Source organism: Arvicola amphibius, chromosome 15 (genome assembly GCF_903992535.2).
Source record: "Arvicola amphibius chromosome 15, mArvAmp1.2, whole genome shotgun sequence".
NCBI lineage: Eukaryota > Metazoa > Chordata > Mammalia > Rodentia > Cricetidae > Arvicola > Arvicola amphibius.
The window spans coordinates 31794323-31819680 of NC_052061.1; the positions used below are offsets into that span (position 1 = coordinate 31794323).

At 42.8% G+C, this 25358-nt stretch overlaps 1 protein-coding gene and 1 pseudogene across 1 annotated transcript in view; one reads left to right on the forward strand and one right to left on the reverse strand.

Annotated features, from left to right (window-relative positions):
- Positions 1-25358, reverse strand: part of Sntb2 (syntrophin beta 2) — a 79744-nt gene that overhangs the window by 5618 nt on the left and 48768 nt on the right. Inside the window, exons 3-6 of the mRNA XM_038313262.1 lie at positions 20885-21095; positions 13750-13892; positions 8667-8863; positions 1516-1700 (exon numbers count right to left, since the gene is read on the reverse strand). Coding sequence (XP_038169190.1) covers positions 1516-1700; positions 8667-8863; positions 13750-13892; positions 20885-21095 — 736 coding nt within the window. The remainder of the gene's footprint in view (positions 1-1515; positions 1701-8666; positions 8864-13749; positions 13893-20884; positions 21096-25358) is intronic.
- LOC119802422 lies at positions 1869-1968 on the forward strand (annotated as a pseudogene).

Sequence of the window (25358 nt, forward strand, 5' to 3'; positions counted from 1 at the left end):
AGCTGACTCCATGTTTGTTTTGTTTTTTAATGCAGTCTCTTGAAGCCCAGGTGAGCCTCAAATTTATTGCATAGCTGTGGATAACTCTGAATTTCTGATCTGCCTGCCTGTATTTTCAAGGTTCTGAGATTATAGGGATGCATCACTGTTGGGAGCAGTGAGACCCCAGATCCTGAATTTCCTGTAATCCCTTGATCTGAGTGCCTACAGCTGCTCTGAGCACGAGACCTTCAGGAGTTCCTGATGGCGGAGAGTGGTTTCTGGTGGGTTTGGCTGGGGCATGGTTATCTATATAATCTGCCCCTGAACACAATAAGGGGGGCATTCTTGGGGAACTCAAGGTTGACCCATGTCGCTGTCTCTCGGTCCGTGTGTGTCTCTGTATTTTAACCTCCAGCCCCCTTGCCCGAAGCTCAGTAACTGGGTAATAGTGCACCGAGTGCAGACACGGGGGTGCGGTGCATGGCACATCACCATGCCCAGATTTATGTGGTGCAAGGGATCAAACAGAGCTTTGTGCATGCTAGGCAAGCACTCGATTAAGTGAGCTCCATTTCAATGCCTAAATCACGTTTCTTTATTGTGTGTATACAACTCGAGTTTGTGTACAGTAAGCACATGGGTGACACAGCACATGGAAGACAGCTTATGGAAGTTGGTTCTCTTGTGTTACCATGTGGATCCTGGGGACCAATCATAGGTCATGAGGTTTGGTGGCAATTGTCTTTACTTGCTGAGCCACCTCTATGGCTCCTTCCATACCCTTTTTTGAGAGAGGGTTTTTCATTGGCCTGGAACTTGCCACTTAAGCTAGGCTGCATGGCCAACAAGACCCAGGGATCTATTTATCTTTGCCTCCCCAATGCTGGAATTACAAGTGTGCTACATACCCAGCTTCTTTAATGTAGATTTTTTTAAAAAAGGGGATTGAACTCAGGTCTTCATACATGTAGAAGAAACACATTACCTTTTCTCCAGTTCTCAGACGAAACTTTAGAAAAAGAGAATCGCTCCATAATGTGGAGAAATGAAACAACAAAAGCCCAATCCTGCCAGGTGGTGGCTGGACACGCCCTTAGTCCCAGGAGGCAGAGACAGGGGATCTGAGTTCGAGGCCAGCCTGATCTACAGAGCGAGTTACAAGACAGTCAGAGGGCTACACAGAGAAACCCTGTCTTGAAAACTAACAAATAGAAATAAACAAAAAATAAAACTGAGACAATCCCAGTGCCATCCTGAAAATCAATGAACAATGTCTTAGCAGTAATGGAATGTCAAATGTTAGGCCACAGGAGGTAAGAAACAGTGAGAAGCCTGGGGATATAGCTCAGTGGTAAAGAACTGCTCGGCATGCAGAGGCCTTGAATTCAATATCCAGCAACATAAAGGAAAGCAAACAAGCAAGCAAGCAAACCAGAAGCAATGTGAAAGACAGAAATGACTAATGCAGACAGGTTCATGTCATTCAGGATGGCACCCAATATGCATGTTCATGGTTTTCAGAAACATTCTCACCAGTTCTCCCTCAGGACCACCAAAATCCAGATAGAGATTTCTGATGCCATCATCAGCAGACATCTTCAGCCGTTCAAAAGGATAGCGGTACAATATGCTGCTGGAGCCGCCATTGTCTCTGGAGATAGTGAACCCATGCTCATAGTGGACAGTGAATCTTACCTCTTGGCCACTTAAGGTGCAGCCTATCAAAAACAAGAAAAAACTCACATATAATAAAGATTCTATTTTAGTTATCAAGTAGAAAAGAATTCCTCTAGTTTCAAACAGGAAAAACAATCTTTTCTTGAGAATATGAGGCCTAAGCTGCTTAAAACTTCCTAAAATATAATTTTTAAAAGATTTATTATTTTGCACTCACTTTGATAGCACAAATACTAAAATTGGAACGAAACAGAGAAGATTAGCATAACCTCACGAAGGAAGAAAATTCATGAGGAGTACATATTTTTTAAAAGACCTATTATTCTTATCATATTTCTTTTCAGACAGGGCTCAGTGTACCCTGGGCTGACCTGTAATTATGTGCTTCTGATCTTCTTGTTTGTGTATCCTGACTGCTGGAATTATAAGCATAGACTACAAAGCCAGTCTGAGTTTTCTTTTTAAGACAGGATATTCCTCTGAAGCCCTAACCGTACAAGGTAGAATCTATAAGTCATAATTATACTTGAGACTGAGTTAAGGCTGAAGTCAGAAAAAGATTTCTAGGATGGAAATTCAGATAGGCCCCAAGGAAAAGATAAAAAACTAGCCAGGTGGTGGTGGCGCACATCTTTAATCCCTGCACTTCGAAGCAGAGGCAGGTGGATCTCTGAGTTCGAGGCCAGCCTGATCTACAGAGTGAGTTCTGAAACAGCCAGAGCTACTACTCACCTAAACCCTGTCTCGAAAAACCAATTAAGCTGGGCAGTGGTAGCGTACGCCTTTAATCTCAGCCTCTCAGGAGGCAGAGGCAGGTGGATCTCTGTGAGTTCGAGGCCAACCTGATCTACAAGAGCTAGTTCCAGGACAGGCTCCAAAGCTACAGAGAAACCCTGTCTCAAAAAACAAAAGAGAAAAAGAAAAACCAATCAAACACCCAAACAAAAAGAAGAGATAAAACTAGACAGACAGGGAGATGTGGACAGACGTGTTCATGTGGGCAAGAAAGAAGGAACAAAGGCAGAGATAGCCTTCAGGGTTGTAACACGCTTAGGCTGGGATCGGGAAGGAGATAATGCCTATCAAAAGTTTATGCTCAGCAAGAGTCATCATGAGGTCAATCCTTTCAACATCTAGGGTTGGAGATCAGCCCAGTGGTAGAGAACTCAATTCTCTACAGAGAAAAGAATAAAACAAACACTGCGAGCCACCCCCCCCCCCCCAACAAAGATTGGTTGCAAGAGTGTGCAGGTAAACGGTGCTTGCCACCAAGCCTGTTCTAACCCCACCCACAAGGTGGAAAGGAGAGGACAGATTCTCATAAATTGTCCTCTGACCTCTATATGCAGCACATGCACGCATACTCTCACAGGCTAACGTAATAAAACAAATTAAAAGCTCAACCAAAAATACATCTGAATTGACAGAAACACAGAAACTCTGGTCACTGGGTATGGAGACACACGCCTATAATCTCAGCACTTAGCTAAATGGCTAAAACTGGAGAACCAACAATCTAAGCCTAGCCTGGGCTACAGAGTTACACCTAAAGATTAAAGCTGAGTTTTGCTTCTCTATTTTAACAAGAATGGCACTTGAAGGAAGAAATTGAGAGGGCCAGGTCCCTAATAACTTAGCCAGGCCTCTGCCTGCACACATCAGGCCTGGGCCATCTCCCAAACCCCACCACAGGTGATAATCAAATAAGGACTTGTCCAGATTTGCTCAACAATGGAAAAGCTATAGCCTTGGCCCACCCCTGCTAGCCCTACCAACTAGTAATGTACTAATATGATCGCTACCTGTGCAAGCCGATCCTAAATAGAGTGGTCACACTGCTTTTAAAATTCCTGCAGCTGAGCTTAGAAGGAGCTCACAGCCCCTCTCAAGGTCGCCGCCCTTCCCTACAGGCCGTGTGATCCCACATGCACGTGTTAGAATAAAGCGCTCCTGCGTCTGGTGCTTTGGGGGACTTCTCGTGGACCCCAGCAGTCAGCACACGTAACCAACATCATCTTTCACTGGGTATGCAGAAGCTCAAATTAGTTAATGCAGCTGTGTGTTTAGGAAACTGGGAAGAAGAAAAACAGATAAATATTGGTGGTGTCCTTCTCTGCACTATTTGAAGTGAGCTTTGGACAACAAATTAGTAGTTATCCTCATAGAGGAGGAACCTACTGGGTAAGGAGTAAACATGGATGCAATCAGCTTCCTGTAGAAGTAGCCCATGCACTTTCTCTAAATGAATGGCTGCGGGAGAGGTGGGGGTGACTCACGCCCTAACCAAAGTACATATCCAGATTACAGTCCTAACATCTCTAAAGCCAGTGTGCAGGAGGGACCGGGCTCTAAAGGGGAGCCGGCTAGCTCTAATCTAGAACAGTTCAAAGATGGCCCAAGTTCTTACAGTCCTGGTTGTAGAAGGTGCCACGCAGGTGAGTGAGGGCCAGACAGTCACAGCCAAGAAAGGCAAGCAATCAGCCCAACACTGGGCTTGTGTGAGAGTCTTCTCATGTGGTAGGCAAGCACTGAGCTACATTCCCAGGCCCTGAGATTTCTCACATGTTCTTTTGACCTGTGTTGCCTCAGGAGGAAAGGAAAGGAAAGCAAACACATATGTGAGAAGAGGTACTTGGAAAAACAGAATCCTCCTGACCCCCAAGACAGGGTTTCTCTGTGTAGCCCTGGCTGTCCTAGAATTCACTTTTAGACAAGGCTGGCCTTGAACTCAGAGATCCGACTACCTCTGCCTCTGACTACCTGCTGAGCCACTGGTGCCTGACTGAAAATCTTGTTTATGGAACTTCAACCTTGAAAAGGAGCAGGAAAGATCATACTGAATATGCTTAGGTCTAGACACTGGGCATTTATTTTACTGTATGTAGGATACACACATGTGCATACACACACACATATACACACACACACACACACTACCGTGGGCATGTGCAAGTCACAGGACAAGTCTGGGAGTTGGTTGCCTCAATCTAACAAGTGGATATTGGGATTGCATTCAGGCTGTTAGGGATTATATACACTGAGCCATCTCACTAAACCTATTTTACACTTTTTGCTTTATTTTTAAATTATGTAGCTAAGTGTTTTAAAGTCTACATTTATGTCTGTGTACCATGGATATGCCTGCTGTCCAGAAGGTGTCATTGGATCCCTGGGGACTAGAATTACAGATAGTTGTGATTCGTTGAAAGTACTGGGAATCAAATTTATGATTTCTGGAAGTGCTCTTAACCATTGAGCCATCTCTCCAGCCCCTTATTTTGTTTTATTTTAGGGACAGTCTTAGTGTGGCGCAGGCTGGTCTGTATAGCCAAGAATGACCCTCAGCTTCAGATTCTCCCCTGTCCACTCTTAAACGCAGTGTCCTAGTTCACTTTAGCTGCCAATCTGATACAGTCTAGAGTCATCTGAGGAAGTATCAATTAGGGATTTACCCAGATCAGATTGGCCTGTGATCATGTCTGTGAAGGATGTGATTCATAATTGATGTGGACGGGTTCAGGCTGTACACGGAAGCTAGCTGAGTATAAACCCAGGAGCAAGCCAGTAAGCAGTGTTCTATAATTCTGTAATTCTTGCCTTGACTTCCTGTCCTGACTTCTATCATCAATGGATTATGACCTGGAAATGTAAACCAAATAAATCCTTTCAGCCAGGCGGTGGTGGCGCACGCCTTTAATCCCAGCACTCGGGAGGCAGAGGCAGGCAGATCTCTGTGAGTTCGAGGCCAGTCTGGTCTACAAGAGCTAGTTCCAGGACAGGCTCCAAAGCTACAGAAAAACCCTGTCTCGAAAAACCAAAAGAAAAAAAAAAGTCCTTTCTTCTCCAAAGTTGCTTTTGGTCACAGTGTTTTATTGTAGTCACAGACAGGAAACTAGAACATGCTGGAATTACACCACACACCATCATATCTGGCCTAAGTGGTACCGGGGATTAAACCCAGGTCCTCATGCACAGTAGGCAAATATTCTGTCTTTGAGAGCTGCGCTTCCAGCCACCATTAACCTTAAAAAAAATGTACAAGACAAGCTGGGCAGTGGTGGCGTACACCTTTAATCCTAGCACTTGGGAGGCAGGCGGATCTCTGTACAGCCTGATCTATAGAGTGAGTTCCAGGACAGGCTCCAAAGCTACAGAGAAACCCTGTCTCGGAAAACAAAACAAAAAAAAAAAAAAAAAAAAAAAAAAAGAAAGAAAGAAAAAGGAGGAGGAGGAGGCAGGCTGAGCAAACCATGGGGAGCAAGCCAGTAAACAGCACCCATCTATGCCTCTGCATCAGCTCCTGCCTCCAGGTCCCTGCCCTGCTTCAGTTCCTGCCCTCACTGATTTCGATGATGTACTGTTATACAGAACTGTGAGTGAAATAAACTCTTTCTTCCCCAAGTTGCTTTGGGTCCTGGTGTCCATCACAGCAATAGTGATACCAGGGCTGTTACACAGAGAAATCCTGTCACAAAAAAACCACCACCACCAACAACAACAAAAAGCAACTTCTTTTTCTTTTTTCTGAGACAGGGTTTCTCTGTGTAGTCCTGATTGTCTTGGAACTAGCTCTGTACACCACGCTAGCCTTGAACTCAGATTTGCCTGCCTTTGCCTTTGACTAAAGGGATGTACCACCACCACCTGCTTTAAAGGTAACTTCTGAAGAAGTCCCTAATATTAACACACTTTAGTAAAGCCAGAGGGAGAAGAGATTCATTCACTATGGGGTCCATTGGTGCTATACTGAAATGAATGTTAATCATGTTGTCTATTTTGTGCCTCTATGTGTATGTGTGTAGAGGTCAGAGGCCAGACCTTGGGATTGTTCCTCCCTAACTGTTATCCATCTTATATTTTTAGAAACAAGCAAGTTCTCTTGCTGGTCTGGCCATGGACTCCCAGGTAACCTTTATCTTTCTGGGAGGAACTGGAACGACACACATGAGCCAGCACAGCTGGATTCAGTTGTAGACATGGGTTCTGGGGAATGAACTTCAGCTTTCATGTGGTATGGCAAGCACTTTATTTTCTCTGCCAATATATTTTTTATTTAGTCTGTCTGGAGTGCTGAAGACTGAATCTTAGTCTCTGCATGGACCACTGAGCTCCACTTCTTATCCCTACTCTGTATCCCCTCTTTTGATTTTTTTGAGACAGGGTTTCCCTGTGTAACAGTCCTGGCACTCCACTCGCTTTGAGACCAGGCTGGCCTCGAACTCAGAGATCCGCCTGCCTCTGCCTCTCGAGTGCTGGGATTAAAGGCGTGCGCCACCACCGCCCGGCAACCTTTGTATTTCTTAAATCCAAACACTGGTGAAGATCTACTGACATAGTTTTTTTTCTCTCCCATTTTTCAAGACAGGGTTTCTCTGTAGCTCTGGAGCCTGTCCTGGAACTAGCTCTGTATACCAGGTTGGCCTTGAACTCACAGGAGATCCGCCAGTCTCTACCTCCCTGGTGCTGGGATTAAAGACGTGCACCACCGTCACCCAGCATGATACAGATGTTTTATGCCACAAATCCTGCTTCTACTACTCTGGGATCGGTTACTTTGTTACCTCGTAATTCTAGGGAGTTTGGGTGTTTCTGGAAAAGTTCTTTGGCCTGACCCTACAGCAGAACAGGAGGGAGAGTGAGAGTGAGAGGGGAAGAAAGGAAGAGGGAAAAGGGAGAGAGAGACAGACAGACAGACCAAGTCTATCAACAAGCTAATCACAGAGGACAATAGGACCCTGTGCTCTTCTCACAGCTTAGTCAAGGACAGGAAATAAGGTCTTAGTTACTTCTATCTCTCTCATTATAAAGCACAGCTCTGGGTAAACACTAAAGTACACAGCAAATATTTGCTGATGTAATAGATGAAGGGGATTGACACTGTGTATCCTTCAAGCATTTAATCCAGTCATGAGCAGGAGTCATCTGGAGAAAGAAGGAGGGGCATAACGCACTGGTTCCATGAGAACTGCAGCTCAAGTCCCAGCCACACTAGCCCTAGCTTTTGTGAAACTGAAAGGCCAGTTGAAGTACCTGTATGCTTGCAGAGCATAAGTGAAACCTCAAATTCACAGGGACTAGCCACTAGGGGCGCTTCCAGAGTGAAACTACGGCAACCAGCCCCTTCAAGCATAGCAGTGTTGGACAGAATATTTTCAAACCTTTGAAGAGAAATTTATATTCCAAACACTTTATTCTCTGTAGCTACAATATTGTCAGATGCTTGTATTTAAGGGTGTCTAGACATATCTTAGATGCTAAATCTTTTTTTTTTCTTTTTTTTTTTGAGAAAGGGTTTCTTCTCTGTGTAGCCCTGGAACTCTCTCTGTAGACCAGGCTGTCCTCAGACTCACAGAGATCCTCCTGATTCTGTCTCTTCAGTGCTGGGATCAAAGGCATGCACCACCATGACTGACCCTAAAATCTTCTTAACTATAGTCAGTGGTTCTAACTTTTACTGCCTGGGATCTTATACTATTAAATGTAGATTTTAAAAGATGAACAGTAAAAAAGCCACGTGGTTAATGCCATGTGGCAAGCATGGTAAAGCTTCGCCAGTGAGACAGATACCGGGTTTCTTTCCACCATCACCATTTGAGCTCACGTTTTAAGGCAGTTTATAGTGAGCACACACAACAATGGTGGTTTTACTTTAAAGCTGAGCAGTTTCACTTAATGTTAGAGGGTAGGAGAGATAATTCAGTTTTTAAGCAAATCCTGTCTCTTCAGCTTCCCTCTTTTGGTCTCCAGGGGCACCTGCACACACATGACACAGACAAATACACACCCTCACACATCACTAAAAATAAATCCTGAAAAAATACTTTAATTGCTGTTAAAAATCCAGCATCAGGGCCAGGAATGATAGTGTATACCTGTGATCACAGCACTGGGGAGTAGAGCAGGAGGATCAAGAGTTCAAGGCCATCCTCTCATCCTTGGTAGAACAGGCTATGTGAGAACCTGTTGCAGACAGACGGACAGACAGAAACAAACAAACATATCTCTACCTAGGGAGACTTCCTTGACCAGTTCAGCAGCAGCGTGACAACCCTGAACAAGTATTCTGGTCCAGGTGGACAAATCGCGATGAGTTTCAACCCTGAAGAGATGCATCTCAATGCCCTGCCGAGAGCCCGTCCTTGTAGCAAAGGTAAGGTCAGATCCAAGGGAGGGTGACCGACATCCAGAACCTGAATGAACCAACCTAGGACCACAAATAGAACAGAGAGCTGCATTACTGGAAGAAAATGCCAGAAATTTATACTCATTGGTAAGCAGAAACTTATAAAACCTTCAGCAGTTTTTAGATGAATATATTTCAAAACCAGACTGTGATATTTTGAAGGTGATACTATTCTTTAATCCCACAGAATAATCCTGGTGTCCCAAGAGGCAGGATACTACTTACTCTCTTCATAACCCACTAACAGGAAAAGGGATACAGAAAATCCTGCCAGGGACTGGAGAGACGACTTGGGTTAAGAGCATTTGCTGCTTTTCCAGAGGACCTAGGTTTGACATACCGCAGTTCACACCATCTCCAAGACCCCTCACCTGGCGGCCTCCCTAGGCATCAGGTACACAGATGGTGCATGGACATACAAGCAGGCAAAACATTCATATAAAGAAAATCAAAGCACAAAGAACAAGAAAAAAAAAGAAAGAAGCTGGGCGGTTGTGGCCCACCCTTTAGTCCCAGCACTCAGTAGGCAGAGGAAGGCGGACCTCTTTGAGTTCAAGGTCAGTCAGGCCAGTCTCCAAAGCTACGGAGAAACACTGTCTCAAAAGAAACAGGAAGGAAGGGAGGGAGGGAGGAAAAAGGGAGGGAGGGAGAGAGAGAGAGAGAGAGAGAGAGAGAGAGAGAGAGAGAGAGAGAGAGAGAGAGAGAGAGAGAGAGAGGGAGCGAGAGCGCGCACCCAAAGGTAGTGGTGCATGCCTGTAATCCCAACATTTGGGGAGCTGAGGCAGGAGGATTCTAAGTTTTAAACCAGCCTGGGGTAACATCCCAACCAGTGAATTAGAAAAGGAAGTCCTATGGTCATCTACCACATGGATGAACTTTGAGGACTTCTTGTTAATGAAATGAACAGGTCACAAAACTCCACCATGCAGCACATGGTTCTACTTATATGCAGCACCCAAACCTGATCCAAAATTAGAATCTTTCTTGAAAACCAGAATCTGATCAGGGCAACAGTTAGCACTCTCCTTTGGTCTTTTAGAGCAGGCTCCTTACAAGCACAGATCTGAGCACTGTGGTTTGCTAATCAGCCCTCTTCAGGTGGAAACGCTTCATGAACTTCAGAAGTACAGTTCTTTTCTCAGCTCAATAGTTCCTATTTTATCATGTCGAATTTTAAAAAGATGAATACTCACAAGTTAAGATAAAAAGAAAACTGATAATTTGTGCTGTCAATGTGCCATGTGTGGGTGTGAACAGGTGTCCTCCCTGTTCTGTGACCTTATACCCTTCCTTGAGACAGGGACTCTTACTGAATCTGGAGCGAATCTGATAGCCACAAAGTCCTACCAATCCTCCTGCCTCAGCTGCCATTGCACTGGCCCACAGGCACACGTGTGGGATGCCTGGCTTCTCCTGGTGCTGGGATCAGAATGCACTCTCACCCACTGTGCAACCTCTCTCCCCAAACTGAGTTTTTACTGCTTCAATAAAGACATTTAAATTAAACCGACTCCCTACCCCCACAGGCCACTTAGGGAACACAGTGCCTACGGACAGCCTGTGCATGTGACGGGTTGCCAGTTGCCCTGAAACCTGTAAAGGTTATCAGCAGTTTAACTTATCCCCAGGGCAACTGTCAGCACAGTGAAAACCGCAAGAAACATTTTATGATTATATGATATTACTATGAGATACGTTTGAACTTACAGACTTGCCCTATGGAGTCACCTCTGAGAACTGTGTTACTAACCTGACTCTTGAAGATCTTACATTCCAGGTGAACATGAGCCAGCTCAGAAAGAGTTAAGTTTTAGAATTACTCAACATGATCCAAGTAAGATGGAGTACAGAGAAAAGTGACAGGGTATTCTACCACATTCAGTTTGATTGCTAATCCCATGTCAGACATTACAAAATATTAGTCTAGGAGGTATTTTCCCCCTAAATTTGATTTTGAAATATTTAGCAGAGGGACTCTAATTCAAACCAGCTGCTGGACTTGGGGAGCAGCCATTGGTTAGGACACATTGCCAAATGCTTCCCACCCCCACTTTTGTGGGAAGGCCAAATAAACTCACAAAAAGATGAGCTTTAGCAGTTTGGGCTGTATTAGTCCCACAAACTCAATACCACTCAATTTTCCACATGATACAGTAGCCATGCTGTCCTTGGGTTCTGTCTCTCCTGGTTAAAGAAAAAGCTTATAGGAAAAGACTGCAAAACCCACAGTACCTAGTCTTGATCTTAGTAAAAACCTAAAAAAAAAAAATTCCTTCAACACCTCCAGGCATTACTTAATCCTCATTGCCAAAAATGCCATGTATTGAGAGAAAACATGTACATGCACACACAGTTTTGATTCCTAAGAATCTAAATGTGAGCTGGCCGTGGTGGTGCACGCCTTTAATCCCAGCATTCAGGAGGCAGAGGCAGGCTGATCTCTATGAGTTCAAGGCCAGCCTGGTTTGCACATCAAGTTCCAGGACAGCTACACAGAGAAACCCTGTATCAAAAAACCAAAACCAAACCAAACAAACAAAAAGCCAACCCCCCCCAAAAAAACCCAACAACAAAAAACTCCAAACCCTAAATGTGTATGTAATCCAACATAAATGGTAGCTATTACTTTATACAAATCTAACAATGTTACTTGATCTTGAAGTCTGAAGAATAATTAATTCTTAATTTACCTGGGATTACTTAGTTTTGTAGCTAATCAAGATACTGCTTTGTCTTTCCTATATATTTGTTAGTCTGTTCATTTGAACCTGGAGCCCACTGATTCGGCTGCATTGGCAGGTAGTGAGCTCCATGATCTATCTGTCTCCACACCCGCCAGGACTGGAGTTACATCTATCCTGGCTTTTTGCAGGGGTTCTTGGTATCTGAACTCAGTTCTCAATGGTCATACAGCAAGTACTGGACCAACTGAGTTGTACACCAGTTCATCTCGGCTTCATTTTCTTGAAGCTACTTGAAACACAAACATTGAGCCTTACCTCTTTTTCTCATATGGCTTCTTTTTTCTTTTTTCATATAGGCTCCCGTGTAGCCCAGCCCAATCCTGAACTCCTGGTTTTATTGCCTTTAACTCTCAAGGGCTGGGATCACAGTTATGTGCTGCCATGTTTGGCTTTGTATTTGTTTTTGATATCATACCTAGGCTCTGAGCAGACCTACTCCTTAAATACACAACTGCCCCATTTTATTTACTACTAAAGTCCTTTGACAAACAACATCCAACAGACAGAAACTGCTTGTTTATGAGGTGACTGTAACTTCTAGCTTTACAGAATGAAGGTTTAGAGTGTTCTAAATCTTTGGAATACAAGTTAATTGGTCTAACCTTAACTGTGGAAACATCCTTGGTTTTGTAGGAGTCCTGTCCTGTCCTGCTCTGAGTGAACGTGAGACAAAACAGAATAAGTGACACTAACAGGATTCCAGGGACACTGTACACAAGCACAGTGGGACGTTCTTGGATGACATCATTGTTCTTGATGTCAAGAACTATGTTTACTTCAGTGAGGGCCTGGGAATGACATTTAAACTCTGTCTTCTACAAGATGCTTCTCCCCTCAAGGAATTAAGGCGAGCACATCTTCCTGGCTCTCAAACTCATGAGGTGCTTTAACTCTATTCCGGTGACCCAGGAAAGCTATATGACAACTTTAACTCTATTTACATGAAAAGATTGATACCAGACTGCACGTGGAGGTACACACCTTTACTTCTAGTTCTTGGAAGGTTAAAGTAGGTGGATTTCTCTGAGTTAACGGCTAGCTGATTTACATATTAGGTTTTAGGTCAGTTAGGCCTACATAGTGAAACCCTGTCACAAAAGCAATGCTTTTGTTGTTCACAACAGGAAACAGCCAGTGTTCTCTATGGAGCATAGGAGATGGTTCCAACACTTTCCTCTTTCACTACCAAGTATTTTTCTGAGCAGCTCCCCCACCTAATGAAAACACTCCTTCTTTCCATCAAGGGCAAATGGCAGTTACAACAAAACATTGCCAAAAGGGAACTTCAGCACAGCAGAGAACACTCACTTCTCATAGATTCTGGTTTACTGCACTGAGAGAAACTTCTTCTTTTTTTTTTTTTTTTTGGTTTTTCGAGACAGGGTTTCTCTGCAGCTTTTTTTTTTTAGAGCCTGTCCTGGAACTAGCTCTTGTAGACCAGGCTGGCCTCGAACTCACAGAGATCCGCCTGCCTCTGCCTCCCGAGTGCTGGGATTAAAGGTGTGCGCCACCACCGCCCGGCTGAGAGAAACTTCTTAATGATTCCTAAAAGCAGTCTTGTGGGGCTTTTCAGTTATGCCAACATCTGACTCTTTAAGATCCAAGGGAAACAGAATTTGAATACGCTTCTAGTTGTATCTCTTAAGACACCTCAAATTTACATTTCTCAATCATTCTCCTGCCCAAGTCCATATACCTGAGACACTGGGAACATTCTGTGGCTTCAGAACAAAGCCATGATTGTTGCTATGTGCTCTTTTGCTGCAAAGAGCACTGCAAAGATATTTTGGCTAAACTGCGCGGTTTATCCACTATACCACAGTCTGGTTTAAATGATTTCATCACCTACTCAAAAGGTTACTACGATTTCAGTGGTTTTAGTCACAGTCAATAATAAAGAAAAACCAAACCACCCCAAACCCCTATTATCTCCATGACTAAGCAAGTTCTAAAAGGAACAGCCACTCCCTCAACAATTTACGCTTGCACGTGCACACACACACAAACACCCACAAGTGATTGAAGCAATTTATTCTGTTAAGAGTTAGGAGTTGCAAAATGATAAGTTGGTAAAAAAAATAGATTTTGTCTGTTAGTCTCTTAAATGCTATTTTAGGCACCAAAGGCAGTAGACTTAGGAGTATTTTTTCCCTTTTGTCTTACCTTGTGGCAACAAGAGGGTAGCTATGACATGGTGATGCCCAGGCATCTCTTGTCCATGGCATACAATCGTAAAGGAGCAAATCCTTCTCGGTCACAGCCATGAGAACAGGCCTCCACTGTTGTCTTCCACCATCTAGTTTTGCCTGTCACAACGGTGAGATCAGAATCAGAGCTAACCATGATCACGAAGAGCCTTTTGCAGAAGTGACTGGAGTACTGGCCTAACATTGAGGATCTTTGTTTTGTTCCCCAACCCTACAGACTCGAGATACAGACTCATTCCCATGAGTTTACTCCCATAGGTCGGGATTCCCCACTGGGAAGTGTGAAGAGGGGTGTATTTGAAAAGCTAACAAGTCACAGGCATTATCTAGTGACATGACAATTTTACCCCATTCCATAAAAACTGACCCTCACAATTCTAATATACACTGTTATTTTCAAAATGTGTATGCCTAGTGTATGATATCTGTTAAGAACAGGACGGAAGCCAGGTGATGGTGATGCACACCTTTAATCCTAGCACTCGGGAGGCAGAAGCAGGTGGATCTCTGCGAGTCCTGGTCTACAGAACAAGTTCCAAGACAGGCACCAAGCTACACAGAGAAACCCTTTCTCAAAAAACCAAAGAGAGAGAGAGAGAGAGAGAGAGAGAGAGAGAGAGAGAGAGAGAGAGAGAGAGAGAGAGAGGAGAACATGATGGAAACTCATGTCTTCTACTGCAGAATCTTGACTAACAGGTACAGTAAGGAAGCCAGGGGCAGTGGTGTATGCCTATAATTTCAGCACTCAGGAGGCAGAAGCAGGCAGATCTCAAGTCTAGCCAGAGTTATATAGTGAGGCCTTGCCTCAACAAAACAAAACAAAAAATTCAACCTACAGTTAAGAAATACATTGTTTGGGGCTGGGGAGATGGCTCGGTGGTTAAGAGCACTAGCTCCTCTTGGTTCAATTCCCAGCACCCACATGGCAGTTCTCAGTTGTCTGTAACTCCAGTTCTAGGGGATCTGATACCCTTATACAGATATACATGCAGGCAAAGCACCAAAGCACATTAGAAAGAAAGGAAGAAAAAGAGAGAGAGAAAGAGAAAGAGAGAAAAGGAGAAAGACATTGTTGTATTAATTAGTATTTTGAATATTTATGATATTCCAAAATAACACAACTCTGTATGTTGTAGAATTTCCTATAGTAAATTATAGCCTATTTTGTTTTAAAAAAATGTTGACCATGGGTCAATGAGATGGTTCATCACTTTTCCAATTTTTTTTTTTTTGGGTTTTCGAGACAGGGTTTCTCTGTGGCTTTGGAGCCTGTCCTGGAACTAGCTCTGTAGACCAGGCTGGTCTCGAACTCACTGGGATCTGCCTGCCTCTGCCTCCCGAGTGCTGGGATTAAAGGCGTGCGCCACCACCGCCCGGCGGTTCATCACTTTTTAGTACTTGTCTGACAACCTAAGTTTGATCCCTGGAGCCCACAGTGGATAGAAAAAACTGACTCCCAGAAGTTTTCCTCCACATCCGCACCATGAAATGTACAAGCCTGCACTACACACACACACACACACACACACACACACACACACACACACACCCCAAATGCATACACAATAATAATCAATAAAAAATGTTGACCATAATGTAGTTTGCTTTTCTGATGCTCTGATTTAAACAGGGGCCTCATTCTAGGCAATGGCTAACTCGCTGAACTAGCTCCCAGTGCTACACTGTTTTTCTGGAAAACACAAGTTCAGGAGTTCTTCATTTTATTTACGAAGTACATGTTTTGGCTTCAAATACACATATTTTTATCTGCATAAAGCTCAGTTACCTAGGAAGTTTAAAAATCTAGGAAACAGCCACCTACTACTTATTCATGTCAAGGACCCAGGGCAAAAATGGAAAGGACTGTGCTCAAGAAAAGCCCTGCCATCATCAAACCCTGGACTCAAGCAGATCAGGCTGTTGAAAAGCAAGGTATTTTACCCTGCCCCTCCAAGCCACCCCGACTGCCTCCAGGAGAACTCAAGCTAATCATTTGTCTCATTGATAGCTGTCTTCAGAATCACTTTTTCTTTCTTTTCTTTAAGACTTCTGAAAGGGGTTGACGAGATGGCTCAGTGGTCAAGAGCCCTGGTCACTATGTAGACCAGGCTGGCCTCCCAATTCCTAGAGACCCACATGTGCGCCACAATGCCTGGTGTTTACTGAAAACCTTTAACCCAGAGTCTCAGATTCTTTTGAGACAGGGTCTCACTCTATAGCCCTGGCTGACTTTGAACTCAAGAGATCTGCCTACCTCTGCCTTCTGAGTGTTGGGATTAAAGGTATGCGCCACCACACACCTCTGTGTCTCTGAGCTACAGGCTGATCCCAGAAGTGAGGAATGAAGTCTAGCCTGTGAGAGGACCAATGCACCCTAGTTTTCTAAACTGTCATTTCTTGCTAGTTGCAATCTGGTAGAAGAATATAAGTTACCAGGCATAGTGGTACATGTCTATAAGCCCAGCCAGCACTTGAGAATGAAAGCAGGAGGATGAGATCAGCTATTAAAAGTCATTCTTGGGGGCTGAAGAGATGGCAGTGTTCTGTCTGCAAGTATGCCTGCAGGCCAGAAGAGGGCACCAGGTCTCATTACAGATGGTTGTGAGTCATCATGTGGTTGCTGGGAATTGAACTCAGGACCTCTGGAAGAGCAGTCAGTACTCTTAACCGCTGAGCCATCTCTCCAGCCCCCAAAGCCCTTGGTTTTCAAAGAACACCTTTTCTTTCTTCTGTTTGCTTATTTGCCTTACTGTTTACGGATATTGTTTATTTTCAGTAGAGTCAAAATGTTGCCTACATATGTAGTATGGGTTTTCAGTTGTGGTATGGGCACAAACAGCCTTGAGGCTCTATTACTAAGTTTCTGGCTAGAGAAAAAGGGGATAACAATTTGAGGGTTTTCAGTTTGCTTGTATTTCTACACCCACACATGTACACCTGGCAAACATCAGCTTTTTCTAAATATATTTTCTAATAAACAGGCAACACTAAATATTACTAATATATTATTAATATTTCTGAAACCCCATGATCCTATCGATCTGTCTCTGAGATGGGGTCTTGAAGACTTCAGATGAATGCCATGCTAGCTGATGGCTTGACTCTATCTTCATGAGAAAGCCTTGGTTGGCTAGAACTATCCAGCTAAGGCCATGAACCCTAGAAACTGTATGAAGTCAATGACTGTTATTTTAAGTCAGTAGTAAATTGTGGAAATATTTGCGGTCTAGAGGTGGATAACTAGCATTCCTTATGACCAGTCATTTCTGGAGATTATCCTACAGATGGAGAAATATCCCCTTACTTTCTAAAATCTCACTGTCCAAATATAAGAACTGATATAAACTAATTTTTTTCTTTTTATTTCTTTTACATGTATGAGTGTTCTGCCTGCATATGTCTATGCATTTGCATGCCCATGGAACCAGATTCTGGAAGGGAAGTTACAGATCATTATAAGCTGCCATGTGGATGCTGAAAATCAGGCCCAGGTTTTTTGGAAGAGCAGCAAGAGCTCTTACCTGCTGAGCCATCTCTCCAGCCCCTCCAAATCTTTAAAGAAACAATTCTACCTGGTGGATGGGGCTAATGGAGCAGACAAGTGAGCTTTCGCCCACGCCCCTTCTGCTTTCCATCTATCGTCTCAAAACATTCCATGCAAGGCAGTAGATTTTGACAAAGTTTTTAAGCAAAGGTTTTGAAAAAAATATTGGGTATATGAAGGTCAGAGGACAATTTTGTGGAGTTTGTTATCTTCTACATTTATGAGGCTCTGAAGATTAAACTCAGGTCATCAGGTTTGGGCAGCAAACATTTAACCTACAGTCATTTCGTGGGCCCTGGCCCAGAAAGAATATTTATTTACTTTATTAACTTATTTGAGACAAAGTTTCTTTGTGTAACCCTGCCTGTCCTGGAACTCAAAATTCCTCTGCTAGGATTAAAGGTGTGTGCCATTACATCCTGCTCCCAGAAATAATCTCTTTGGTTTTATTTTGTTTTTCAAGACAGGGTTTCTCGGGCTGGAGAGATGGCTCAGTGGTTAAGAGCATTACCTGCTCTTCCAAAGGTCCTGAGTTCAATTCCCAGCAACCACATGGTGGCTCACAGCCATCTGTAATGAGATCTGGTGCCCTCTTCTGGCCTGCAGGCATATACACAGACAGAATATTGTATACTTAATAAATAAATATTTAAAAAAAAAAAAAAAAGACAGGGTTTCTCTCTCTGTAACAGCCCTAACTGTCCCGGAACTAGCTCTTGTAGACTGTGCTGGCCTCTTACTCACAGAGATCTACCTGCCTCTGTTTCCCAAGTGCTGGGATTAAAGATGTACACCATTGCCACCCGGCCATTTTGTTTCTTTGTTTGTTTTGTTTTTATTTTGGAGACAGGGTTTCTCAGTAGCTATGGAACCAGTCCTGGACTCACTCTGTAGACCAGGCTGGCCTCAAACTCTCAGAGATCCACTTGCCTCTGCCTCCTGAGTGCTGGGATTAAAGGCATGTGCCACCACTGCCGGGTCCTCCCAGAAATAATTTTAAGGCCTAAATATATTCAAATAATAAGTACCCTTGTTATCTGATCTGTGTGAACAAGGACCAAAAAGTTTAGATAATGTACGTATGACAAGATAAACTACAAAAGTCTACTACAATATTGTCTGTAATGATAAAATATTAGGACAACAAAGCTGGAAACATTCTTATTAGCTACAGAACAGAATATCTTACAGAATAAGGTAGCTCTCAATGTACTGTATGGAAATCTCTCCAGACAAACTGTTTAAATAAATAATAAAAAGCAAGATATAAGTTCTATGTATGAGAAAAGGGGGAGGGGGACACAAGGTAGCTCAGTGGGTAAAGTTCTTGATGAGCAAGCCTGGTGACCTGAGTATGAACTCTAGAACCCGCTAAAAGTGGAAGAACAAAACTGATTCCACAGAGCTGGGTGTTGTGGTGCACATCTTTAATCCCAGCAATCTGGAGGCAGAGGCAGGTAGATCTCTGAGTTCTAGGCCAGCTTGGTCTACAGAGTGAGTTCCAGGACAGCCAAGGTATTACACAGAGAAACTCTATCTCAAAACAAACAAACAACAACAACAACAAAAAACCAACCAATCAACAAACAAAAACAAATCCTAACTCCATAAAATTGTCCTTTATCCTCGGACCTCCACATGTTCTCTGCAGTATGTGCAGGCACACATCCACACACACAGACTCATACACATACACAGTTTTTTAAGAGAAAGAATATGTACTCATATTTCTCTTTCATTTGCATAAAGAAAATATTCAAAGATTTATTAGAGAAAAGGACATATGAATTACAGTGATAGGGACAGTAAGTAAAAAGAGCAAGAATTTTGTCTTTTTTTTCCCCTTTTTTAGTTTTTAGGATTTCTTGATGTGGGATGCCTTTCTGTATGCTGCAAATATGTGTTGCTTTTATTAGTTGATGAATAAAGCTGCTTTGGCCTATGGCAGGGCAGGATATAGCTCAGCAAAAAAGCCAAGCAGAGATACAGAGAGACAGAATGTAGAATCAAGGAGATGCCACCCAGTCAGCTGTGGAGAAAGCAACACATGTAAAAATAGAGGTAACGCCATAGGCTACGTGGCATACATAGATTGATAGAAATGGGTTAATTTAAGTTGTAAGAGCTAACTAATAAGCCTGAGCCATCAACCAAACATTTATAATTAACAAATATTAAGTCTTTGAGTGATTACTTTTAAGTAGCCATGGGACTGGTGGGCAGGACAAACAGCTCTGGCTACAGTTTCTCTGTATAGCCCTCGCTGTCCTGGAACTCACTCTGTCCTTGTTGACAATGAAAGATGTAATCTGATATTATGTGTGACCCTTTCCCTGCTATGCTGGACCTGGGATCTAAAAACTTGTGCTCTTCAGTTCTCTCTTTCCCCTCAGCATCCACTTAGGTTTTCATGGTATTTTTCTTTTCATTTTTCAGTTATGGACTACATTGAATCTTGTTTAATGGCTTGTAAAATATTTTATTTATATTCTTCCTCTAGTATTAAGCCTTGAACCTTGTAAGTATCAGACAAGTGCTCTACCATAGAGTTATATCATCAACCCTATATTTTGTATATTTTAAGTTTCTCTACTTTGGGGATATAAACTACAGACTGTTGCCCCTGGGAACACTATCAATAGTCTACAAAAAGAGTGGAGAAACTATGACCTCTGGGTCAAATCCACCCTTCAACTTATTCTAAAGTTTTACTAAAAAACATAGTCATGTCCATTTTTTTAATTATTTAACTTTATTTTATGTGCATTGGTACAAAGGTGTCGGAGCCCCTGGAGCTGGAGTTACAGATAGTTATGAACTGCCATGTGGGTGCTGGGAATTGAACCTGGGTCCTCTGGAAGAGCGGCCAGAGCTCTCAACCCCTAAGCTATCTCTCCAGCCCCGTCATGTCCATTTATTCTCTTGCTTGCTATTACAGCAGAGTCAAAGCATGTTGCTAAGTGCTAACAATACACAGAGTTCACTGACCCAGACACCCATATTTGTGTGTGCATGTGCCACTCTTAGCCACTAAGATAGCTCTCCGGTTTCTTGACCCTAGTCCTAAATCATAACAAGCACCCCATGCTGTTTCGAGAGGGGTAACAGGAACCTCCTTTTCGCTGTATTGTGATGGTGAAACCACAAAGGCTATCTCTGCTGCTGGAGGGATGAGTAGAGACCAGGGCTAGACTGTAGGAAGGAGTGGTGGAGGAGAAACAAGACAAGCAGAAGTGCTGCAATGTGGGTGTTCAGGAACTGAGTGATACATAACCTATAAATGGATCTATAGACAGGCATGGTGGCACACCTTTAATCCAGCACTGGAGCAGCAGAGGCAGGAGGTTCTGTGAGTTCAAGGCCAGCCTGGTCTAAATGGTGAGACACCCCCCGACACACACACACACACGTTGGAGAGAGGGAGAAAAAGAGTGAGAGAGAGATTATGTAGGTGGGTACAGATATAAATAGTCTAGATATATGTCATAAGGGAAGCATTCTAAGTCTGAGTGGGGATGAGTAAAACCCTGTTCTGCCTTCCACCTACCTGTTCTGCCAGCCAGGCAATATGCTTGACTTCCTTGCTGCCTCCCGCTGTACTGGTTGCACCAAGCATGGCATTGAGTTCAGCCAATACCTGTGGGAGGAGAGCCATTATGTTGGTGTGGATAGCTACGAACCAGGAGTGTGCTGTGGCCGTATCTTTGCAGCGTAGGATCAAGGTGTTCCTGCTATCAGGAGAATGTAGCTCTATCAATCTGTATGAAGAGAGAAAAGAGAGAAATGAGCCAGGTTCCAAGCCATCACACTACCAGAGTTAACTCGCTAACTGCAAATCTAATATAGGAATGTGATTTTCAAGCAGAGATACTTTAATTTCCCAGAGTCCAATCCCAGAGAAAACACAATAACTGGGACTAACAGCTGGCTCTGTTGGTGCACTGCACCTGTGGGATGGCCAACAGTGGTGCACTTCACTTTTCCTTAATTTCTGTGTCAAAGAAATAGAAGTCTGTTGGACATCGCAGGCAGGAACACCAACATCAACACCCACACATGGGCACAAATCCGTATATTAAGCATGTAAAAGTCAGGGTTATATGTATGCCATGCACTCTAGGCTGACATCACACTTGCCATGTAGTTGAGGAGGACACTGAACTCCTCTGGCTTCCACTTTTCAAGTGCTGGCATTACAGCTGAATTTCACCAGACAAAGCTAAAAGAATTTTATATTTAATTTTTAAAAATATTTTAAAAATAATTAGGAGCTGAAGAGATGGCTCAGTGGTTAAGAGCACTTGCTGCTCGGCTAGTGGACCCAGGTTTGACTCTCAGCACCCAAATTAGGTGATAATAATAATAATAATAATAATAATAATAATAATATAAACTGACTATAACTTCAGCTCCAGGAGAGCCAAGTTCTTTGGCCTCCATGGACACCTATACTTATGTGGATAGACACACACAAAAACACATACATAACCAAAAAGAAAAACCCAGGTGGTAGTGCATGCCTTTAATTCCAGCACTCAGGAGGCAGAGGCAGGTGGATCTCTGTCAGTTCGAGGCCAGCCTGGTCTACAGAGTTCCAGAACAGCTGTTACAGAGCTGTTACAGAGAAACTGTCTCAAAAAACACATTAAAAATTTTTTTTAGTTAGGTAATACGGGTATAAAGTATAAAAGCCTAACAATGAACTAAAATTCTTTTATTTGAAATAAAGGAATATTAGCAGGATATTTTTCTTTGTGAATATTATTCTTTATAAAAATTGGAATTTTTTTTTTTTTTTTTTTTGTTTTTCGAGACAGGGTTTCTCTGTGGCTTTGGAGCTTGTCCTGGAACTAGCTCTTGTAGACCAGGCTGGTCTCGAACTCACAGAGATCCGCCTGCCTCTGCCTCCCGAGTGCTGGGATTAAAGGCGTGCGCCACCACCGCCCGGCTAAAAATTGGAATTTTATTAATTTATTTGAGACCGAATCTCACTATGTAGTCTTGACTGGTCTAGAACTCGCTGTATAGACTCAGCTGGCCGCAAACTCACAGAGATCCCCCTGATTCTGCCTCCCAAGTGTTGGGACTAAAGACATGTACTACTATTGCTGCTGCTGCTACTACACTTGGCTAAAGTTACCTTTACATCAGCTGCCTCGTGGCTTCTACCAGTCATGCATCAGGCATCCTTGCCCTGCTCTACTAGTTCTAGAGTGAGATGGGGTCAAAGTAAGGTCATTAGGTTTATACAGCGAGTACTTTTACAAGTCTTTTATTTATTTACTTTTGTTTTCACTTTTTCATTTTGTATTAAAATTCTTCAGGGGGTTTTTGTTGTTCAATTATTGTTATGTGTGTGAGTGTGTCACAGTCTTGAGTGTGGGACTCATTTTTCTCCTTCCATTGCATGAGTCCCAGGAATCAAATGGAGGTTGTCAGGCTTGGTGACAGGCAGCTCTACCTGCTGGCCCATCTTGTTGGCCTTACTTTTTATTTTTTTGATAGATCTCATCATATAGCACTGGTTGGCCTCAAATTCATGATAATCCTCCTAAATGCTAGGATGACAGGTCTCGACCACCATGCCAGCTCCAAATACTTTAAGTTGTTATTTTATATTGCAAATGTTTATTCTCAAATTCTACTGAGTCTATACTTTTTACTAAGATTTATTTTATTTGTATTTATGGTGTGTGAAGTACCCACATATGCCAGAAGAGGTCATCAGATGCGCTGGAATTGGAGTAACAGGTGTGGGCTGGGACCTGAACTTGGGACCTCTGGGAGAAAAGCAATCATTTTCAAACACTGAGACACCTCTTTGGCCCCCAACCAATCCTTCCTTAGATACATTATTAATTGAGTCCCTACTAAATGACAGGTATTGTCACTGCAGAAACACAGATCAATGGGAAAAAAAATCCAGTCTCTACCCTAATTGAGCCTAAGTCTAACAGGGAAGGCAGAAAATGAACAGTTGATAAATCACAATTAATTATAGGTCACAAAAGATGTTATAGAGAACAGTTAGTCCTGGCTATTATGAAGACTGTGCTTTAAAAGACAAAGACAGGCAGATCTCTGTGAGTTTCAGGCTAGCCTGGTCTACAAAACAGGTTCCAGAACAGCCAACGCTACAGAGAAACCCTGTCTTGAAATATCACACACACACACACACACACACACACACACACACACACACACACACACACAAAAAAACCCAAACCAAAAAACAAAACAGATACTTCTGTGTGTGGTAGTAAAGGCAAAGTAGGACTGCAGGGGATGCTTTACACTTCTGGGCACACTCATCAAACTGGTTCTATGTGGTGAGCTCATTATAAACCTGGTACCTCTCCTAAGGAAGCTTTTCTTTCTTTTCTTACATAGACAAGAATTATGGGTTAATTTAAGAAAAAAGAGCTATTTAATAAGAAGCATGAGCTAATAGGTCAAATAGTTTATATTTAATATAAGCCTCTGTGTGTTTCTTTGAGACTGAATGGCTGCGACACTGGTCTACAGTAGACCAGTCTGGCCTCAAACTCACAGAGATCCATCTGCCTCTGCTTCCCAAATGCTGGGATTAAAGGGTTGTACCACCACTGCAAGGTCTAAGGAGGCTTTTTAAAAAGCTAATTCTAGGGTTGATGAGATGGCTTAGCATGTAATGATATTTGTTGCCAAGCCTAATGGTCTGACTTTGATCTGAAGAACTCATCTGGTACAAAGAACAGACTCCTGCAAGTTGTCCTCTAACTTCTACACATACACTGTGGCATGCACAAACTCACATAATTAACAAAAAATTTAAAGATAATCCTATAAGCTTAGAGAGCTCATTACAACAAAATATGGGAAGCTGGCAAACAGCCATAGGACTTAGCAGGTGGTCAGGGTTCTGAGCAAGTCACAGGGAGCAAGCCTGTAGGCAGCATTCCTCTTTGGCATCTGCTTCAGTTTCTGCCTTGAATTGCAGAATTCCTCAGTGATGAAGTATGACCTGAGGATTCTAAGATGACATAAAGTCTTTCCTCCCCAAATTGTTTTTGGTCATAGTTTTTCATCATAAGTAATAGAAATCCTAACTAAAATGAGATGAAAGGCCCAAATCCCAGCCACTCTACTACATAATCACTAAATGGGTAGTGAATTGGTAGCAAGGTTATTTCTGAAAGTAAGACTAAAGCATGCATGACAAAGAGGCAGGAGGACTGTGAGTTCCACACCAGCCTGGCCTACTTAGTGAGTTATATCTCAAAAGATAAAAACAGGAACTGGGAATGTGTCTCAGTTGAGTTTTTGACCCGAAAGTTCAATTCCCACCACTGCAAAGACAAAACCAAAAAGGCCAAACAAACAATATCCACCTCTAAATAAAAACGCACCTAGCTGAGCATCGTGGCTCCTGTGCTCAGGCAGCTAAGGCAAAATTTCAAGAAATCTGAGGTCAGTCTGGGCCATATAGTAAATTTTAGAGCAGCCTAAGAAATACCATGAAACTATCTCAAACGAACAAATAGAATTTTCCATACTAAGTGGCCAATGACTTCCATGACCTCATCCTAGCAAAAGATTCAGAGCCATTCTCATCCCCACCAAACTGGCTGGGAGAAGCAATTCGTAGTTCAAACTGCATGTCTTTAGGCTGACCATCTTCTAGAAGGACTTATTTATTTCCACCCTGTTGCTCTGTCACTGAGGCCAGCATTAACATTCTTTAAACATGCTAAAATCACTGGCAAGAACCAGACAAGAAATTTCCTTCACTCCTCCTACTGACCTAGTTAGCACTAAAGATAGAAATCAGTTTATATTCTTTAGGCAAAAGCCAATTCTTTTCTGGGGAAAAAAACAAAAAACCTTTACACTGTATACAGTCCTAAAAACAGTCTCTCAGGTCATGGCAGCCACTGGACACTGAGTATCCTATTAAGACAGAACAACTTCTAAAACTCTTGGTATTAGATCCTAATTATAAATTATTGGAAGAATAAGAATAAACCTGTTATAGAATAAAG